At 40.8% G+C, this 21,751-nt stretch overlaps 1 protein-coding gene across 12 annotated transcripts in view; it reads left to right on the forward strand.

Annotated features, from left to right (window-relative positions):
• The window catches only part of AP2A2 (adaptor related protein complex 2 subunit alpha 2), a 101,730-nt gene that overhangs the window by 62,535 nt on the left and 17,444 nt on the right, over window positions 1–21,751 (forward strand). For 2 of the 12 annotated variants that reach the window (XM_042862186.2, XM_042862187.2), the window contains exons 9-19: window positions 3,575–3,743; window positions 4,902–5,039; window positions 6,310–6,492; window positions 9,303–9,400; window positions 9,588–9,819; window positions 13,348–13,521; window positions 15,258–15,407; window positions 17,418–17,495; window positions 18,031–18,194; window positions 20,464–20,541; window positions 21,322–21,404. In XM_042862186.2, the coding sequence (XP_042718120.1) occupies window positions 3,575–3,743; window positions 4,902–5,039; window positions 6,310–6,492; window positions 9,303–9,400; window positions 9,588–9,819; window positions 13,348–13,521; window positions 15,258–15,407; window positions 17,418–17,495; window positions 18,031–18,194; window positions 20,464–20,541; window positions 21,322–21,404 (1,547 nt within the window). The remainder of the gene's footprint in view (window positions 1–3,574; window positions 3,744–4,901; window positions 5,040–6,309; window positions 6,493–9,302; window positions 9,401–9,587; window positions 9,820–13,347; window positions 13,522–15,257; window positions 15,408–17,417; window positions 17,496–18,030; window positions 18,195–20,463; window positions 20,542–21,321; window positions 21,405–21,751) is intronic. The other 10 variants (XM_042862188.2, XM_065592014.1, XM_008164502.4 and 7 more) reach the window with 5 other exon arrangements.

Raw genomic sequence — 21,751 nt, forward strand, 5'->3', positions numbered from 1 at the left:
CCTAGACAGTCTCTTCCCATTCTGTATGTGTGAAACTGATTTTTCCTTCCTAAGTGGAGCACTTTGCATTTGTCTTTGTTAAACTTCATCCTGTTTACCTCAGCCCATTTCTCCAATTTGTCCAGATCATTTTGAATTATGACCCTGTCCTCCAAAGCAGTTGCAATCCCTCCCAGTTTGGTATCATCCGCAAACTTAATAAGCGTACTTTCTATGCCAATATCTAAGTCGTTGATGAAGATATTGAACAGCGCCGGTCCCAAAACAGACCCCTGCGGTACCCCACTCGTTATGCCTTTCCAGCAGGATTGGGAACCATTAATAACAACTCTCTGAGTACGGTTATCCAGCCAGTTATCCACCCACCTTATAGTAGCCCCATCTAAATTGTATTTGCCTAGTTTATCAATAAGAATATCATGCGAGACCGTATCAAATGCCTTACTAAAGTCTAGGTATACCACATCCACCGCTTCACCCTTATCCACAAGGCTCGTTATCCTATCAAAGAAAGCCATCAGATTGGTTTGACATGATTTGTTCTTCACAAATCCATGCTGGCTGTTCCCTATCACCTTACCACCTTCCAAGTGTTTGCAGATGATTTCCTTAATTACTTGCTCCATTATCTTCCCTTTCACAGAAGTTAAACTAACTGGTCTGTAGTTTCCTGGGTTGTTTTTATTTCCCTTTTTATAGATGGGCACTATATTTGCCCTTTTCCAGTCTTCTGGAATCTCTCCCGTCTCCCATGATTTTCCAAAGATAATAGCTAGAGGCTCAGATACCTCCTCTATTAGCTCCTTGAGTATTCTAGGATGCATTTCATCAGGCCCTGGTGACTTGCAGGCATCTAACTTTTCTAAGTGATTTTTAACTTGTTCTTTTTTTATTTTATCTGCTAAACCTACCCCCTTCCCATTAGCATTCACTATGTTAGGCATTCCTTCAGACTTCTCGGTGAAGACCGAAACAAAGAAGTCATTAAGCATCTCCGCCATTTCCAAGTTTCCTGTTACTGTTTCTCCCTCTTCACTAAGCAGTGGGCCTACCCTGTCTTTGGTCTTCCTCTTGCTTCTAATGTATTGATAAAAAGTCTTTTTGTTTCCCTTTATTCCCGTAGCTAGTTTGAGCTCATTTTGTGCCTTTGCCTTTCTAATCTTGCCCCTGCATTCCTGTGTTGTTTGCCTATATTCATCCTTTATAATCTGTCCCAGTTTCCATTTTTTATATGACTCCTTTTTATTTTTTAGATCATGCAAGATCTCATGGGTAAGCCAAGGTGGTCTTTTGCCACATTTTCTATCTTTCCTAACCAGCGGAATAGCTTGCTTTTGGGCTCTTAATAGTGTCCCTTTGAAAAACTGCCAACTCTCCTCAGTTGTTTTTCCCCTCAGTCTTGATTCCCATGGGACCTTACCTATCAGCTCTCTGAGCTTACCAAAATCTGCCTTCCTGAAATCCATTGTCTCTATTTTGCTGTTCTCCCTTCTACCCTTCCTTAGAATTGCAAACTCTATGATTTCATGATCACTTTCACCCAGGCTGCCTTCTACTTTCAAATTCTCAACGAGTTCCTCCCTATTTGTTAAAATCAAGTCTAGAACAGCTTCCCCCCTAGTAGCTTTTTCAACCTTCTGAAATAAAAAGTTGTCTCCAATGCAGTCCAGGAATTTGTTGGATAGTCTGTGCCCCGCTGTGTTATTTTCCCAATATATATCCAGATAGTTGAAGTCCCCCATCACCACCAAATCTTGGGCTTTGGATGATTTTGTTAGTTGCTTAAAAAAAGCCTCATCCACCTCTTCCACCTGGTTAGGTGGCCTGTAGTAGACTCCTAGCATGACATCTCCCTTGTTTTTTACCCCTTTTAGCCTAACCCAGAGACTCTCAACACTTCCGTCTCCTATGTCCATCTCTACCTCAGTCCAATTGTGTACATTTTTAATATATAAGGCAACACCTCCTCCCTTTTTCCCCTGTCTATCCTTCCTGAGCAAGCTGTACCCATCCACACCAACATTCCAATCATGTGTATTGTCCCACCAAGTTTCAGTGATGCCAACAATGTCATAGTTGTATTTATTTATTAGCACTTCCAGTTCTTCCTGCTTATTGCCCATACTTCTCACATTTGTATATAGGCATCTAAGATACTGGTTTGATCTTTCCTCCCAGTTTTGTCCTGACCCTCCTTTCTCTCTGACAATATAGCCCACACTCCCTCTCGTTTCCGACCCATCTCCCCGGTCTCCATGTTCCCCACTTACCTGTGGGCTTTGCTCACCTGTCCCCGTCGAACCTAGTTTAAAGCCCTCCTCACTAGGTTAGCCAGTCTGTGTCCAAATAGGGTCTTTCCTCTCCTCGAAAGGTGAACGCCATCTCTGCCTAGCAGTCCTTCCTCGAATAGCATCCCGTGGTCTAGGAAGCCAAAGCCCTAGACCACGGGATGCTCACTTGCTTGAGAACAGTTTTGACTTCAAAATGGGCCATCATTTTAGCTTTTGCTTCTGCTTCTTATTCACATTTGAACAATGTATAACCATAACTCTGCTGAAAAACACTATTCAGTTTGTACAAGCTGAGTCTGTATTATCCATAGTGGAAGCAAAGTCTTATATTCACCTCTTTAGCTGTCTTTGCTGCTGCAAAATGCTAAAATTCAAGCAACTGCAGCAGGTCTACTATTTCTGAGTCCTAGTATAGATGAAAATCCATTCTAATAACACTTAATTGCAAGAATATCTATATGGAGTCTTCACTGTATATGCTATATATATTTAATTTCTTCCGTCAATTTCAGGTACTCAATTTGTACTTAATTTAAAAACTGAATAACTGCTTGGGGGCCAACAAGGCTTCAGACAATCGGGGCTGGGCTGTATCTTGGATAAACTTCTTTATTTGGCAATACAACTACATTGTTTCTGCTTTAATACCAAGATGTATCTATCAGGGTTATGCTTTGATGGTGGCCTGAGCAGCCCTGTGTAGCCTCCTGGGATCCTGTGTTCCATATTTACTCACCATCACAATAAAATACAGGTTTGATATTTTTTAATGTGGAAACTGCACAGGATGTATCCATGAAGGAGGAAAACTGTTTTTAATCATCTGGTAGTGAATGGGAGGAGGAATGTATCTGTGTGAGCCCTGCATTCATCTGCATAATGCAGGGAATTACATGCCTCAGTTGGGGGCAGCTGGACATACTTCGATTGGAACAATACTTGTGGCTACTGAATGTTGCACCAGATAATTGATTGTTTTGATGTTTGAGAAATAGCCCCTGAATTGGTGGATCTGGGCCCTGTTTCTAGTCTTAACCCACTTCTATAATCTAGAGAGAGGCTATGAATGTTTACACTATCTGAAAGCTTAATTATCTCCTGCAGTACATAGTGCACTCCTATCTCTGTAGGGACACTTAAGTAGTTTCAGTTTAATTCTTATTCCTTTATACTAAAGCCAATTCTGATGTGCACTACTCTTGTGGAGTAATTACCTAGTGTTCTTATAATATTTTTCTAATTTGTTGCTTTTTCCCTTTCACTTTCTCTCCTGTTCTGTGCAGCGAGCCAAACCTGCTAGTCCGTGCCTGTAACCAACTAGGTCAGTTCTTGCAGCACCGGGAAACTAATCTGCGTTATCTAGCACTGGAAAGCATGTGCACGCTTGCCAGCTCTGAATTTTCCCATGAAGCTGTGAAAACTCATATAGAAACAGTTATCAATGCATTGAAGGTAAATATCAAGCGCTTAAAAATTCTGGCATATGTTCTGCATCAGTTTTGAATCTGTTGCTCTTGTGCTAAGCTCATCAGTGTTCTTACTTCTCAGAGTGGTCGTGTCATAAGTTTTCTTACTTAAGCCACATGATGATAACATTCAGATGTCAGGAGACAAGACTTGAAAAGGAAGGAAACAGTAGTCTGTACTGTACATTCTTGTAGGTTTTTATCAGTGGACGGATGTTTGAACAGCAGTTGTGCCTAGAGTAGTGGGGTTTGAGGCACAATTGCAATTCAGACATCCACTGATTAAAAACCCGCTAATGAATTTAACACAAGGGCAACAGATTCAAAACACAGTACAGAATTGTTTTTTATCAGATATCTTGATTTCTTCAGTGTTTTTTGTCCAGTAGCACCTCTGAAGTATATTAATTTTCTCCTAGATTCATAAGGTGGGCTTTATGCCCTAGTTTGTCACAGCTAGTACCCTTAATGCATTTAACTGCAACTTCCATTAATGCTGAATATGTCTGATTTAAAACCTCCAGATAGCTAGTTAATTTCCCTCTTGTTCTGACAACTTGACAATCTTAGTAATGCTTATTAATGTCCCATAAGGTGGCAAATGCTTCGTTCTGTACAAAAAGGTAATAGGCCAAAAGGGTTAAATGGGCCGGTACTATCTCTGCATTACTTGGTAGGGTACTAGTTTGATATGTCATTTTATACTAAGTGCCTTTCCTGTTCTCCAGGCACTTCTACAAAATTTAAAATATACAGTAGAAAAACAAAGTGCACTAACTGTGAAATAACTTTTACACAATAACTCTTGCTCAAAATAAATAAATAGGCCTCAGCTAATCCCTTCCCTGGATGCATCATGGAGGTCAGAATGAAGCAAGCAGCTTGTATTACTGGAAATACAGTGTACTCCTATGTTCTTGGTTGCAGAATGAACTTGCATAGTACCTCTGCGTAGGAATAACACAGATAACTGTGGCAATTGTTACAGTCAATCTTTAACAGTAATTCAGTGTTCAATATGGAAGCTCTTCAGCAAATTACAGAAATTGCAAATGGGAACTGAAGTAATTTTGGATTCTCTTGCCTGTCACATGATTTTCCATAGAACTTTTGCTTTGAGTGAACATTATGGCTTCTCTTACAGACTGAAAGGGATGTGAGTGTAAGACAAAGAGCAGTAGACCTCCTGTATGCCATGTGTGACCGAAGCAATGCCCAGCAGATTGTCGCCGAAATGCTAAATTACTTGGAGACTGCTGATTATTCCATTAGAGAAGAAATTGTGAGTTATTTGTGCCCCCTTTGCCAATCTCAATTAGCCTGTGTTGGAAAACACAACATGCTGTTGGATGTTGTGCAATCACTCTCTATTAAAGATATTTTCAAGGTAGCAAAAATTTAAAAAATGTGATCTGGAAGGTGGTTGTAGTCTAATAATTTAGCTTTTTATTGTTAGAATTATGTGTGGTGTCCTTGGGAGGAGGAGTGATATTAAAAATGAAACTTTATTCTCAAATTCTGGATGGTGCAGAACTACGTACTGTACTGTCAATTTCTTTCAGTGGCCTCAAGAGTTGTATTTGTTAAATTGTACAATGTACAGCAGAACTCTAGTTTGTTTAAAAACTTAGTGTGATTAAATCAAAGGGCTAATTTGTATAGTATGTCTGTATGTAATACTCTAATTGTTGCAAAACCTAGAAGTGTCTTTCAATCCCGAGTACTTCTTGGAAATCAATACTTTATATGAGGTGAGAGTTAAAGTGGAGGAGAAGTGCTCAGGTATATTTTCTTGGCACCCTAACCGTGCTGGGAAGATTTGAGTGAAGATTAGTAATTGAAATGTCTATTCTTTGGTACTTGATGTAGTATTAAATATTGGCCCCCAGAACCCACTTAACAGCTATAACCCTTTAAGGCTTTACCCAGGGTATGAGCGTGTTTTATATGCTGGTAATCTGGGAATATTTTTTCCTCTGTACAACTGCAACAAATTGAGTTCTCTGATCAAGAGTCCTTAATTGGCTGGTTTAAATTGATCAAAGATCTCACTTCTTGTACTGTCCTATTCTGTCAGCAACCTGGATTAATTTATTAATTATACAGCTCAAGGATACCATAGTCTGCTTTAACTTGTTTACTCTTCTCTCAAGAAATGCTGTTATAGATACCTCATCTAGATTGGGGTATATCAAGCTGTCTCCAGGCTGCTGTGCGTATAACAAATGCACTCTGACTTTCAGATACACAGGTCTTAAATGGTTCAAATCTTATTAACTTATTTTTCTACATTGTTTGGCCTGCCTTTACTAAGGGCCCAAGTGTATATTCAGGCAAAACTGACACTAACATCAATAAGGGTTTTATTTGAGCAAGGATTTCTGGAACCCTGTCATTAGATACTGTGTTTTCTACATTCCTCCTTGACTTAACACTTATTTCAGTGAACAGCGCTTCACAGTAACTTCTTGGCTTGCATCATGCCTTTTAGCTAAGGATACCCATTCATTGTACATTTCTTTAGATTTACTTCAGTTTTTTGTTTTGCTCAGGTGCTGAAGGTTGCAATTCTAGCTGAGAAGTATGCAGTGGATTATACCTGGTATGTGGATACAATCTTGAATTTGATTCGTATTGCCGGGGACTACGTCAGTGAAGAGGTGTGGTACAGAGTTATTCAGATTGTGATTAACAGAGATGATGTGCAAGGATATGCAGCAAAGACAGTCTTTGAGGTAAGAATGACAGTTTTTATAGTTCCGAGATAGAAAGACCCTATGTTTCTGTATGGAAGTGCAAACTGCACACAATATTATCTAATTAAAAACCATATTCTCATTAGCCATTCCCATGATATGTTGATGGCAGTTAAATAACAGGGTTTGAAAGAGAAGAATGACTTCAGTTGCGCACTGCTGAACCTTTGTGTCTTGAATCAGTGGATAGTGTTGCCAGAGACCAAAGTCAGTGGGAAACCTCTATTTCTGATTTGGTTTTCCCCTGGTTTTCATAGGTAATGCCACAAGACCTGGAGGATTTGTTACTTCGAAAGCTTCTATTTTCAAAGTGGGTTTTACAAATACCTTTCTGGTGATATTGATAGTCCATGCTCTTTAATCGAAGTACATAGTACTTCTGAAGGTATTTTATAAAGGTTATATTGAGTAAAAGTGAGACTTTAGCAAGTTTAAAACAAACAGCTGATTTCCTCCATTATATTAGATCAGGGGCGGGCAAACTTTTTGGCCTGAGGGCTGCATCGGGTTTCAGAAATTGTGTGGAGGGCTAGTTAGCGGAGGCTGTGCCTCCCCAAACAGCCAGGCGTGGCCTGGCCCCTGCCCCATCCAACCCCACCCCCGTTCCCTGACCACCTCTGGAATCCCCACCCCTGACCGCCCCCCGCTGCCCCATCCTACTCCTCCGGTCATTCCTGAATTGCCCCCCCCCCCCGGACCCCTGCCCCATCCAACCACCCCTTCTCCCTGACCGCCCCGGAACCCCTGCTCCTGACTGCCCCCTGCCACCCCATCCAACCCCCCCCTCCTTCCTGCCCCCCAGGACCCCTTCCCCCATTCAACCCCCCTGTTTCCTGTCCTCTGACCACCACGCCCCTGACCACCACCCCGAACTCCCCTGTCTTTTATCCAACCCCCCCCACTCCCTGCCCCCTTACCACACTGCCTGGAGCACCGGTGGCTGGTGGCGTTACAGCCATGCCGCCCAGCTGGAGCCAGCCACACACCACAGAGCACCAGGTCAGGCCGGGCTCTGCCCAGCTGCCCAGAGCATTGCACCAGCGGCGTAGCGCGCTGAGGCTGCAGGGGAGGGGCCACGGGCTAGCCTCCCAGGCCAAGAGCTCAGGGGCCGGGCAGGAGGGTCCCGCGGGCCGGATGTGGCCTGTGGGCCATAGTTTGCCCACCTCTGTATTAGATGGTATCAACTTCTTATCCCTTTTTTACATACAGTCAGATCACCCATACAGAAATGTGTTGAATTTCTTTTTTGGTTTTCAAAAACGTTGTGTTCATTGTTGTACCTCACCTATTCCATTCTATGATAGTGGAGTAAGGCACACAGCATTAGGGTGCTGCCTGCTTGGAAGCAAGGCGACAGTCATGAACTTGCACCTCAGATTACATACGCCGCAGACAGATGTCTCGCAGCTTTCTTTGCCTCCTCAGCTTATAAGCATAGAGTCTTCACATTCTTTCCTGCTGTCTTCCTCCTGCATCTCCTTCTATTCTTGCTGTCCTGTCGGGGCTCCATGAAATTATGGAAAAAATAAACAAAGACAGAAATGAAGTCTGAGGCAGCTTCCAGCATGGGGGCTGAGCACCACCCCTTCGTGCAGACTGTTGTATCAGATACTGTAACTCTCACCTCCTGGTGAGTGTTGAGATGAGATGCTGAAATGGCAGTTATGATTTCACTGGCTCTGTAGTGACTCAGTTGCTACTGGATTTTAAACCTGATGAGCTTAGTGGTTACCCCACACTCCCAGTGGACATTGCCTGAGATTCCAGACTTGTTGTTTCTCGGACCTGTGGCTCTGGCAACCACCTTTTGGCTTTGGCTTGCCTCACGCTTAGTCTCAGATCTGGAAGATCTTCATCACTTGCTGTGACACCAGGGATGCTGCTGCCTTGTCTCGCTAAATCCAGTATGCTGGGACTTCATAGTTGAATTTCAAGAACAATCTCAAAGACCCTTAATGCATTCAGTGATACCTTAATGGGATATGACTCTCATCCTGCAGGTTCTGATGGGTGTCCTGTTTGAGTTCTGCCTTATTGCTGTGACCTTGTCCAAATGAGGTAGTTGAACTTTCCCATTTCTTCTTGCCCACCTTTCTTTCCAGAAAGATGGATTTTCAGCATCCTTGGGGATTCATTCCAAAGAGGAATACTGGATTCCCCCTTTACAAACTAGTATATTCACCCTTATCCCTATGACACAATGCTGCTCTTGTTTGGATATTGAGCATGTTCTCGAGTTCAGAAGAAGCTGAGCAACTGTTTCAAGGCTGTAACAAGGGAAAGGTTACAGATGAATTTAATATTTTTAGGTGAGTCTGAGGTGGCACTTAAGCTGGTATGCCTCATCCTGTGTTTTAGAGGCCATTTAGCTAGGGAAGCCTTCATTCACAGATGAGAACTTTCACAGTTTTTTAGCTCCTTCTTCCCAGTAGGTGGCACCATAGAACACTATCCTATAATTCACTGTTGTAGGATGGGAGAACAGGAAATTAACAGAATTACCAGTCAATAACTTTTCCTTGCTCCATTGCTATTTCTTTTGTATGTACTGCTTACATATGCATATTCCACTTTCTACTCATAGGAGATAAGGTGACCTGGCAGCTCTTTGCAAACCCGTGCAAGTGTTTTGTGGCTCACGCTTGAGGACCTTTTCCCTAAAAGTTGCAGAATAATGTAGCATCACTATAGTGATATTGTCTAAAGTAGAATAATACAGTCTTTCTTTTGGTCATTGATCCTTGATTAAATTCTTTGTCCAGTAGTTTTGACTGAATGGTCTTTTACAGGCCCTTCAGGCACCAGCATGCCATGAAAATCTGGTAAAAGTAGGTGGCTACATCCTGGGAGAATTTGGAAATCTAATAGCTGGTGACCCAAGATCTAGGTAAGAACACCTAAAACAGACCACTTAAAATACTATAATTGTTTATCATGGAATCTTATAGTGAATTCTCCTGGCTCTCTCAAATATTACGGTCACATACAGCTGAGTGTTTAACTGTTATTATTAATTAATGCATATGTATTATGATATCAGGAAAACTGAACAAACTGTATTTTTTTCCCTTAAGTCCTCTGATTCAATTCAACTTGCTGCACTCCAAGTTTCATCTGTGTAGTGTTCCCACCCGTGCACTGCTTCTGTCTACCTACATCAAGTTTGTGAACCTATTTCCAGAAATCAAAACTACCATTCAAGATGTACTGCGCAGTGATAGTCAGCTGAAGAATGCTGATGTTGAACTACAGCAGAGAGCCGTTGAATACCTGAGGCTCAGCACCATTGCTAGTACGGATATCTTGGTAGGTACATAGAGTTAAATATGGAAAAGTCTTTGCAAGTGGTTGACTATCAAATACAGTTCTAAGTCCTCTGTCTGGGCAGGATTCTACTTAAATGTTTTAGTGGATGTTGCTTAGTAAATGGACTTCCCAGAACTTTGTTAAGATGAAGTTAAGGTTGCCCAGTACTGTTTTATGCCATTCTAGACCATCGAGTTCTGCTACATTCTAAACTTCTGAAAATCAAAAAATGAACAGATAAGGTATAATGCAAATATAAATTTCTGAAATAGAATAGAGTTAAGATGCATGCCACTCTGACAACCCAGCTTTAATTCTGCTGCTTGGATCTGGCAGGAGTCATTGGAATGGTTCGCTAAGAGCGGAGCTATAGTAGGTAGACTTGAAGGGGCTATGCTAAAGTGTCATTGTGTTATGTTCCACTGATGTGAATTGCAGCATTTATCTGCATGTACTCCAGCAGTGTTCATTGTTAGGTGTAGCTGTTTTGAATAGTGGAGGGATTAGTTGGAGCAGGTTGACAGAGCTGCTACGTTAAGATGGAGAGCTGCATATGCATTTGAGGAGTAAAGTATGACTCTTCTCAGATTTGAGATCTTTAGGTTGTGTCACTAATGGTGCACAGAAGTTTTGTCATGGGGATTGTCAGCAGTCTGGTGACATACAAGTCTCCAGGACGAAGTGAGATATAAGTGAAGGCAATGTCTGTGATATCCTCATGACAAAGGTGAAGGAGTGGTAATGTTTAGCAAGTCTGGGGTGATTTGTGGGGAGTGACCTCTGTATGAGTGCAGGCGAGGTGTAGATAGCTCTTGTTTTGCTATGCTTGATCTAAACCAGAGTTTTGCCTCAGCAAAGAGAAGGTGTTAAACTTTGTCTTGGGGCAGGTCTTCACTACGGGGGGGGGGGGGGGGGTCGATTTAAGATACGCAAATTCAGCTACGCGAATAGCGTAGCTGAATTCGACCTATCAGAGCCGACTTACCCCGCTGTGAGGACGGCGGCAAAATCGACCTCCGTGGCTCCCCGTCGACGGCGCTTACTCCCACATCCGCTGGTGGAGTAAGAGCGTCGATTCGGGGATCGATTGTCGCGTCCTGATGAGACGTGCTAATTCGATCCCCGAGAGAGCAATTTCTACCCCCCGATTCAGGCGGGTAGTGTAGACCTAGCCTTGGAGTGCTTATGATTTGTTCCCAGACTGTTGGGTAACATCTCTAAGGGTATAGTGGTGGTACGTGTTGAGGCATTACTCAGAGTTAATGATAGTTTGCAGGGGTGGTGTATACCTTAACTCTGTGTGTTTCTTAATTTTCAGAGCTTTTAGTGTAGCTGAACTTGATGTCCTACAATGGCCCGAGGCTGCGCCAGGCAACCTTAATGCTGTGTCAAAGTTTCTAGGCAGATAAATTCCTTCCCCCCCTCCCCCGCCCCCTTTTGTTTCTGCTCTGTTAACATTTTTGAGCTCCTAAAGAGTAACAGTTAGAGGCACGGAATTTCACTGAAGGATCATAGTAAAAATATTTTCGGAAACTCAATTTTTCATCAAAGTGCTAGACATTGAACTGGGTTTAGAAATCAGTGTTTGGATGATTCCTTACATTAAGGGGTGGTCTACACTGAAAAGTTACATCAGCATAGCAACCTCTCTCAGGGGTGTGAAAAACCCACATCCTGAGAGATGCAATTAAGCCAGCCTAATCCCCTGGTGTAGACAGTGCTAGGTCAATAGATGAATTCTTCCGTTACCTAGCGACTGCCTCTTGGGGAGGTGGATTACCTGCAGAAGAAGGTCTCAAACTGGGGGCATGGAATCTATTCTTTGGGGGTATGGGGTGCAAAACCACTAAGCCTTCAGAAAGAAGCAACTGGAGAGCGGTGGCTGCTGGCCGGGCATGCAGCTCTGAAGGCAACGCCACTGCCAGCAGCAGCACAAAAGTAAAGGTGGCAATGCCATAGCATGCCACCCTTTTCTGTGCTGCTGCTGGCAGGGGTGCTGCCTTCACAACTGGGCACCTGGCCGGCAGTCACCACTCTCCACTCTGCCTTCAGAGCTGGGCAGCCATATATGTACTTGTGTGGTGGGAGATGCTACAGGCACAAAGAAGGGGGGCGCGATCAAATAAGTTAGAGAACCACTGATCCTACCACTGATCCTACAGCAATGGGAGAACTCTCATTTCTGTAAAAAGCAACAGAGGGTCCTGTGGCACCTTTAAGACTAACAGAAGTATTGGGAGCATAAGCTTTTGTGGGTAAGAACCTCACTTCTTCAGATGCCCATTTCTGTAGTAAGTGTCTGCACTGGAGTACTACAGTGGCGCAGCTGTGTCACTGCAGCATTTGATTGTAGATGTGACCTAAGGGATTTCTGTGTTGGTGTGTGCTAGCCCCTCAATAGTTGTGTCAGAGCACAGTCCTAATGGATAAAGGTTGTTAAAAGGGTAGAGCCCCTGCATTGCTTCAACACCCCTTGCACGTTCCACCTCACAACTCCAACCCACCCCATCGTACGCCCTTGCTCTACACCAAAAGAGTTAAGAAATCTGAATGTTAGCGTAGCTGTGTATTAGGAAGCTGTTGAGCAAATATCCAGTGATGACTTGCCTTTGATCGCAGTGGATTGAGGAGCATATGTCATGATGATTACATTACTCCAAATGCTTACTGCACAGTCTTTATCTTCTATATCACTAGTGCTTATTTCATTGACTGCTTCTAAAGTAAAATCAGAATCTGTATGTGGATTTTGGAGCACTTTAAAATATTTTAAACCAGAACAAAACTTCAAAAAGGAGCCTCCATAAAACGCAGGCAAAGAACAACTAACTTAAGTGTAACATTCTCCAAAAACTTCCACAAATTAGGACTTGAACTCTCAGTGCATGAGTGTTGCTTAGATTCAGTATCCATAGCATGTCACCTTGAGCCACCCAATTACTGTGACAGACAGCCTGCAAACCCTCTAGTCTTGCTGCATGTGTTGTATTTCACTGTTTTGTCAGTTTAGGTCAACTTGACCTGGAGCTCTAAACTTATTAACTCTCAATACTGCTACTCCAAAGGCACATGGGTGCTCTGAACTACTGAGACAAATCCCAAGGGATGATATCAGTTTGGGAAGGATCAAATCCAGGATATTTTATAAATGTGATGGTTGTTTTTTTTTAAGGGGATTGCATCTCAGGAATCGTTTGTTCAAATGATCCTAAATTTGGATCACAAACCCTACTGTGCATCCCCATGAGGCTCAGCAAATAAATCAGTCGGCGTATGGCTTTAAAGCACTTAATTCTTTTAAACCGTAAGCAACTCTCAACCTTAACTATAGCAGAGCTATTGCTCTGCCATAATGTGCTGCTGACTGTTGCGTAGGTGGTCGATTTCTGTACTCTGACGCAAGAAGCAATGCTATAGTGGTGTATCCTTTGAAAGGTTGGGATGATGTTCTGTTTTCTTGCAAGTGTCTACCTGTCTGAAGACACATGTGTTGTATTGAAAACTAATATTAGCTTATTTCATGGCAAGGCAACTGTGCTAGAAGAAATGCCTCCATTTCCAGAGAGGGAGTCATCCATTCTGGCTAAGCTGAAGAAGAAGAAAGGCCCTGGCACAGTTACTGACCTAGAAGAGATCAAAAAGGAGAGGAACTCTGATGTGAATGGAGGCACTGAATCCACCCCTGTTAATGCCAGTACTGTGGTATGTTTCTTTAAGTAATTATACCATTTGTGATAACCAATCTAATACCAATTATTATGATTTTCTAGGAGGGAAATGCAGAGATTCCTTACATTTTGCTTGTTCAGTGACTTGTATTGTACATTCACTGTTTCTTAAATTTGAGGCTCCTGATGTTTGTATAAAGTAGCTGGAAAAGCTGTATTTTAATTCTAAAGGTGAGGGAAGTAGTGGGTAGAATTTGCAGAAGTTGAAGTCTGTGAGGGGCCAAATTAGACCAAGACTGTGTGCTTTTGATAATCTGTGTATAGTTAAACCTATTTTAACAGTTTCAAAGTAACATTTTGAAAAGAAAAGGTTGACATTTTCTCATTCGTGGGATAAATTTTGGACAAAGTGTGTTTGAATAATCAACTTCATTAACAGTCTTAGAGGCTAATTATCTGTAATGTAGTTCTGTGAAACATTTTAAGCTAGATGTTCTAATTTTCTCTAGTACAGACTGACTTTTACCGGTTTATTTTTCTGTTTCAAAGCATTCAGGACACTGCTGGACTTTTTTGTACTTAATGTAATCTAACATGGATGTACTTTAATCTGATTTAACCCTTACTTATATTCATTTATATAAAGTCATAACTTGGATTAAATTGGTGCACATTTTAAGTTTAAACAACATCAATCCTGGGCTTTTCCTGATCTGTATCTACCAATTATGCTGAATTGCAAGGTGGTTTTGTGCTGGAGTGCTGTCTACTCGACTGACTAAGATGAGATTCATTATCTCTTTTGACTAAAAGCAAAACCAAAATTTGTAACTATTAGGATTATTTTTCTAAGCTTTTTAACAGTCTATTCTTAGGCACAGAATGTGTTACAAGACTATCTTTTTAATCGCTTCTCCTTTTAGACTTAGTGAAGATACTATGCTTTCCCTATTGAACTCTCATAGTGAATGGTACAACTCCACTATATTTGAAAGTTAGTGATCCAAGTTTTCCATCCCAAGATGATGATGTCCTCAATTTTCTTCTGAATGGATATTAAGCCAACTTTCTTGCATACTGTTTCTTCCACCATGCAGTGTTTCATACTGAATTGTTAGGGAGGAGTGCATGGTAGGGAGAGGTTCCAAACAACATCTTTCTAATCAACTAACTTCAGTTTATACCGCTCTACCCATAAAGGGCTTCACTTATTTCTTATTGCATAGAAATATAGACTGAGGCGGAACCTGTTATCTTCTGAAACACTTTTGGTGTGATTTCTAGTTTAGACATAAATAAGCGTCTGCACCTAACTTAAGTGTGAAGTATCAGGGGGTAGCCGTGTTAGTCTGTACCCACAAAAACAACAAGGAGTCTGGTGGCACCTTAAAGACTGACAGATTTATTTGGGGATAAGCCTTCGTGGGTAAAAAACCCCAATTCTTCAGATGCCTGAAGTGAAAATTACAGATACAGGCATAGATGTGCCAGTATATCTATGCCTGTATCTGTAATTTCACTCCATGCATCTGAAGAATTGGGGTTTTTTACCCACGAAGGCTTATCCCCAAATAAATCTGTTAGTCGTTAAGGTACCACCGGACTCCTCGTTGTTTTAACTTAAGTGTGTAATAGCAAATCTGCTCCTGCAGCTCTGATATTTGGATGCATAGGTTAAGCACGTGAATAGTGGCGCACACACAATTCTTGGTTTTGTTGCTGATTACTTGATTTTTTTTATTCCATTTTTTTTTCTGCATACTGTTGAAGGCCTTGCCTGATTCTCCACTTCAGGGCTCACTGGCTGAACTAGTTACTGGGCCCAGACCTCGCCCTTCTCGTCTGAATTCTTCTCGTTTAGCCATCCACAACCTTCAGACAGGAGTTCCTTGTTTGTTTAAAGGATTCTTCACTTCTGAGGTCTTTTAATTAGTCCTGTTGCAGGCATGAAGTCTTAAAACTTTTTGCTTTTTGGTGCTTGCAGTTATTCATGACAAAGCCTGCGCTACTTTGGGAAGTAGTTTGGGAGTGAATTATTAACATGCATGCAAATTTCAGTTTAAATATCCAGTTGTCTTAAACACTGATATACAGTCAACTAAGAAATTCAAACTTTTTGAATTGTTTCTAAATCCTCCTGTTGCTGTAATTTCTCATGTTTCCCTGCTCTCCATTATCTGATAGATGTCGCTATACTTTCCTGGGTTTCCCTCATAGCTGCTCTGCAAATACTAGAAATGTCACCAAACTAGACTCCATCCCATTCAAGACCTTCTGTTCTCTTGCAGGGTGAAATTTGCACAATAGTTTAAAACCTTGGCGTTGCTAGGCTACCTCTATTGTTTGGTAATTGCAATTTCCTTTTGACATAAGTGCATTTGGATATTTCAGAATTCCCAGTAAGTCAGGATCTTACTCTGTTGTCTTTATTTTTTTTTCCATTAGTATATACCTAATACTAATTTACAGTCACTTGCTGCTTTTCTTCCCTGGGTAAGGGAAGTAATAAACATTTAACCCAAGCCAATAAATGCTTTGCGTGCGTGTCTTTAGCATAGCATTGATATTAATTTTTCTGTTGATCATGTTAATTCCCTTCAAATTTTACATGATGATGGGTGTTTTTTTTGTCTTTAAAGAGAAGCAATAACATGGAAATTTTCCCTTAACTTTGTCTTTACGTATAATGGGAGTTTAATTTGCAGCACACTTCAACAAATTAGCTTTTCAAAGTGGATTTAGAAGACCCCTTGTGACCACAGATATATATTGGCCTTGATTTTTTTTTTCAAAATATATTTTTGAGGGGTGGTACCCAACGTAAGAAGCTTGTCCTAACATAATTCTCAAAATGAGAGACACACTCAAACTGAGGCACCTTTAAGATGTCTCAACTTGGGCACCCAAAATCACGGGTCACTGCTGAAAATTTTGACCATCAGTGGTGATGAAGGGTATGAGAAGTGTTGTCAATACTGTATATATGTGGTAAGGTTGAAGTTTTTAATTGTATTAAACTAGATGGACCCAAAGAGAAGTTGTTGGTTGGTTCTCCACTGCACCCAGGCTCTGCTTAGGAGACTGACAGCAAGTCTGTCCTAGCTTGCTGATTCTCAGCTGCCAAGCCCCAACATAAATTAAACCTGCAGGGGGCAGCATAGACTTATGCTGCTGGTGAAAGACCCAGGATCTTATTCCAATGTAGAATTGGGTACAGTGGTGCCTTGTTCAACCATGCCATCTCCCATGCTGCACCCTTGACATCCACCGTACCTCCCATTATGCAGGAAGGGGTATGGTTCCAGCACAAAGGTGGTGGAGCTGCCAGTGTAGAGGGAAATCTCAATGCAGATCTTTAGCTGCTTCAGGTTTGCTTTGTGAACCAGAGAATCTGTCCCAAATAACCATTACCGATTTTAAAAAATGGTCACTTTTAAATGCTTGTGGCTGTTTTGAACTTTACAGTGGAATCACTTAAAACTTTAGAAAAAAAATAAATCTAGTTCTGTTTAGCACATTTTGTAAAGTTCTACAAGAAGGAAAATATTTCCTTTCCAAATAAGTGTAATAAGGCCCCAATTTAACTTTCATTATAATCATCACTATAGAATCACAACTTGCATACCTGTACACATTGTGACTGGGAGTTTATATAAGTAAATTGTCCCTATATGTCCACTTATTAATATCTTGCTTTTCTAGGAGAGAGTTAAGTACCTTTCCCTCGATCTCCTTCCCTTTGAGGAAGAGGGAAAATTCCCAACCAACAGTCCAAGAAATATAAGTTCCTCAAACTTTTAATGCCAGACTCTCCATCCACTGGAACTCCTCTTTCATTTTACTTCCTTGCAACTTAAGTGTTGGTGCTCTGCTTGTTTTGGGAAATCTTGTACTAGATTTTATTTCCTTTCTTAACCAACTTTAATTTAGGAGCACTCTGGTTTCTGGCTTATTAGTCTCAATACTTCTCTTTTGAGTGTGTGCATGGCTTCAGAACTTAACATTCAGGTATATGAACAAAAAGCTATATTTTGTTAAAAGGAAAGGGTTTTTAATATTCAGGAAAACATCAGTTTTAGGCATCTGGGTTTGTCAAAATGTCCTGAAATGTAGGTTTACACAATAGTCTGTCATGTTGGGACACAAAAGTATTTTTGGATTAGAGTTGTGTAATGTTGGACTTCGCAAAATAGTACAGATTAACCTGTACTGCTTTTAATGTTCAAAGGTGAAGGAGGGAGATATCAAGAAGAACTAGGGTGCGTTAAGTTATCTGGTTTACAACTGGCTTTATGGGAAGGTAAAATCTAGTTATGGGAAACTAGTAGTTTTTTGGCTATAAAACTACCTGTCTGAGGCTATTTAAAGGGCAAGGTGATAGCCACATGTGGAAGATAGTTTTGTCTGTAGGAAATAAAGATATTTTAAAAATCTGAGCCAGTCTTTATTGGGGAGCGGGGATGAGGCACAGTTGTGTTTGGGCTTTGTATTAGTATATATGAATTAAATGCAACTTTAAAGTGTTCCATTTTATCTTCTACAGTCTACTCCTTCTCCATCAGCAGACCTTCTGGGCCTCGGTGCAGCTCCTCTCACCAGCTCTGCTCCTCCCCCTTCCTCTACTGGCAGTTTGCTGGTGGATGTATTTTCAGACTCTGCTTCTGTGGTTGCACCTCTTGCTCCTGGCTCTGAAGATAATTTTGCAAGGTAGTTAAAATAATTCTCACCTGAGTTGGGAGTAGGTGGTGCCTCTTATCTTCCACCTTTTCTACCCTACCCTTATGAAGAGTACAAACAGCTGAAACTTCCCCCCTGAAGAACAACATAGCTTTGTCAGTCCTACTTAATGTCATGTGAAGGGAATTCATATACTGATATAATCGCCTAAGGGCAAGCCTAAAGCGTGTTATTTTATGCTTAATATCCAGATTATATTGAGTACAGTAAGACTTAAATGCAATGATAAGGTTAGTGGATAACTTTGGGCCTGGCCATAAACGATTTCTATGTTATTGCTTTCAGTTTTAGGTGCATAAAGGTAAGCTGTTCTTCCATGCATTTCAATATCAGGCTGTAGGTATTAATGTATTAGTTTGTAGTAGTGAACTGTTATTTCACATTTTGGATTATCTAGCCTAAATTGAATAGAATTCCTTTCTTATTCCTATGCCATGCAGGACTCTAGCGTTTGTGTCCTTGCATCTGTAACAAATCACCGTTGTTGGGCCGGGGTGGGTAGGTTATTGCTAATTTGTCTCTCTGTGACAGCAGATCTCCTAGAGCTATTAAACATAGTCTGTCCGAATGCGTTAAACCAGTCACAGACCTGAAGGCATATTTAATTTGGCTTTTATATATTATTTATGACCTAACTACAGTCAATGGCCTCATTATGAAGAAGCAAAAATAACTTTAAACAATGTCCCTTGTATTTAAAAGTACATATTATCCTACATTCCAGCGTACCTTTTTAATTCAATGATCAGTAACTGCTTTTATTGATGGTTACCAGCATTTTAGGTGAAGTTCTCAATATAAAGCTTTCAGGCACTGTTCACAAGACATTAAATTCTTGGGTGTCAGTGTAAATATCATGAGAGGATCCATCTTACTGCTAGCTTTTTCTAGCCGAATTCTAGCATGTTAGCAGAGCTAATATTAAATGGAATATGTAACCTGAATCTCTTGTCATTTAACACTTAACTATATTCAAATGTTTTTCAGCTAAGACTGCCTAGTCGACCAGGGTTTTTTTGTTGATGTTGGTTGTTTGTTTTTTTTTAAATTCCCACTGTGTCAAACCTCTGCTTATAACATCTACTAAACAAGATTTAATACTACTGTGAACCAAGTCTTTAAAGTAATGAAGGGCAGCTAAGCCATTGCAGTATACAGCAGTCATGCTTTGTGTGTTCCTACTTCCCTATTAAGTATAGGGATAACTATGTGCTCCAGCACAGCTCTGTAAAATTGCCAGGGGAAAGTACCAGCTCAGGCACGATCTACTTGCCTGCAGTTTGCTATGGTTGAAAAATTTCATCCTAAAACATTTCATTCTTGCAAGATATAGTGGATTGTATTAAAGACAAATTTTAAGTGGCTCATACATGGTAACCTTTAGTGTGTGGCAGTAAAGTTAAATGATGTTTTAGAGCTGGCATCTGCTGTACCTCTTCTCTGTCCTTTCTCTTCATTTTTAGTGTTAGGCTACTAGTTCAGGAGTGATCTACAGGGGTGAAGCATTAATGCTTTATATGTGGACATTTGCTGCAGAAAAATGACTAGCATTGCTGACCCCTACCCTGTTTGCAGTCGTTGCATTTGGTAAAGTGCTTGTCTAAGGTAGTTACTACCTAAGCGTCTTCTACAGTAACCTCTGCCACTTTTCCATAAGTAGTAAGGTGGGATTAAGGAGGAAATCTGTTACTTGGTTAAGGGATGTTCTGGACAGTCTACCAGTGTATTTACTGTTGCATAATTGTTTTAAATTGTTTTGGCAATGCTTGTTCTTTCATTCAAGCAGTGCAGTTTTTTTCGAGTTAACTAGAAATGCTATCCGTGGCAATGAGGACCTGGCATCCGTATGCAGACTAATGGAAGTTAATGGGCGTTCTTAAATATGCACTTAATCCAAATTTTTTGCACAATGGTGCCTGGACTTAGATGTCTAAAAAGGATTTAGAGGCCTAAAGTGGTATGATTTTAAGTGCTGAACATTTCCACTCTTATTGAAATCAGTGGGGACTGCAGGTGTTCAGCCCCTCTGAAAAATCCAGTTGCTTAGATTGCTAAAGTAATTTAGGTACCTAACTCCAGGTGTCTTAGTTCAAAAATGTAGGCCTTGGTGTGTCCTATCCCAAAGTGCTGTTCTGAGGGAGGAAATAAAGGAAATGACTAAGCTCTCTTTTTTTACTAACTTATAACTCTTGCCATCTCTATTGCTACCTCCTTTCTTCCTTTGTGCTGCTTGAATTAGCCCTGACCTGGCTTCATCTGAGGTAGTTTCTGAGGAACCAGCTGATACTGTGCATGATGCTGATGAGCTTATTCACAAGTAAGCAATACTAAAATCTTGCAAAAATGGCAACTTCCAGAGCATTATCACAAAATAATCAAAAATCACAAAGCAAGGGATTAAACTAAGTATTAACCCACTATTTTTCAAAGTGGCCAGTGTTTTTTCTAGACATGCAGTAAGACTGGTAATGCACAGAGCTGGTTATAGATGCTGTGTTGTATATGCTGTATACTCATTCACAACATTGCCAGTGCAGCACAGCGCTCACCTGCAATACCACATGCTGCTCTAAAACTAGGCCTCTCCTCATCAGTGTTAGTTGTATGCCACATTTTGCAATCATTTGGGGTTGAGAACAAATGTAACTGGTGATTAGGTAGGCATAGCCAAGAGTATTGGTATTGCAAGTGCACTTTGTTCAAGTGCTTAGTAGGTGAAACACTGAATTGAAGTTCATTAATCCACTAGATTAATGCTGTATTGAAAAATCTGTTGCCTGGTACTTATATAGCATGTCTGTATGTCTTGGTTTCCTCCCTATTTTCATTTTAAACATAACATTGAAATAAACTTGAATAGTTAAAATGTTCATTACGAGGAAGGTGTGGGCTATAATATAAATTCATTTAATTAAGTTTACAATTTTTCTGTTGTCTGTCCTTTTTACTGACTACTTCAAGGCACCTGGGCCCACAATTCTCTTCTTTATGCTGTCCACAAGACCTTTAAATTCTGTGGCTTTGATTGCTTTGTAATAATTTGTCTTGTAGTTAAAATATAAACTCTTACCTTTCAAATGTGCCTATCTTTCTCTAGGTTTGTATGTAAAAATAATGGAGTTTTGTTTGAAAATCAGCTGCTACAGATTGGACTGAAATCTGAATTTCGACAAAACTTGGGTAAGACCGATAGTTTTATGTTTTGAATAGATCTGGTAGTTAACATGGTGTTAACTTCCTTGTTGTATCAACAGCAGTGTCAGCACAGAATTGGGAATAAACATTGTTAGTTAAAAATGGTTATTTTGTTAATTTACTGGTGACAAATTTTCTAAACATCTAAAAGTGGATCAGATTTGAGGCCTAACCTAGTTAAGGAACCCTTTTTGTGGTGTTGGTGGAAAACAGTTGTCTTAGGCTGTTGCGAAGACATAGTCTATGTCAGCAAAACTTGTCAGTCAGGGGTGTGAATATTCCACACACCCCCCTCACCCCACCGTGACATAAATTACACCAACATAAGTGCT

The sequence above is a fragment of the Chrysemys picta genome, chromosome 4 (assembly GCF_011386835.1).
Source record: "Chrysemys picta bellii isolate R12L10 chromosome 4, ASM1138683v2, whole genome shotgun sequence".
NCBI lineage: Eukaryota > Metazoa > Chordata > Testudines > Emydidae > Chrysemys > Chrysemys picta.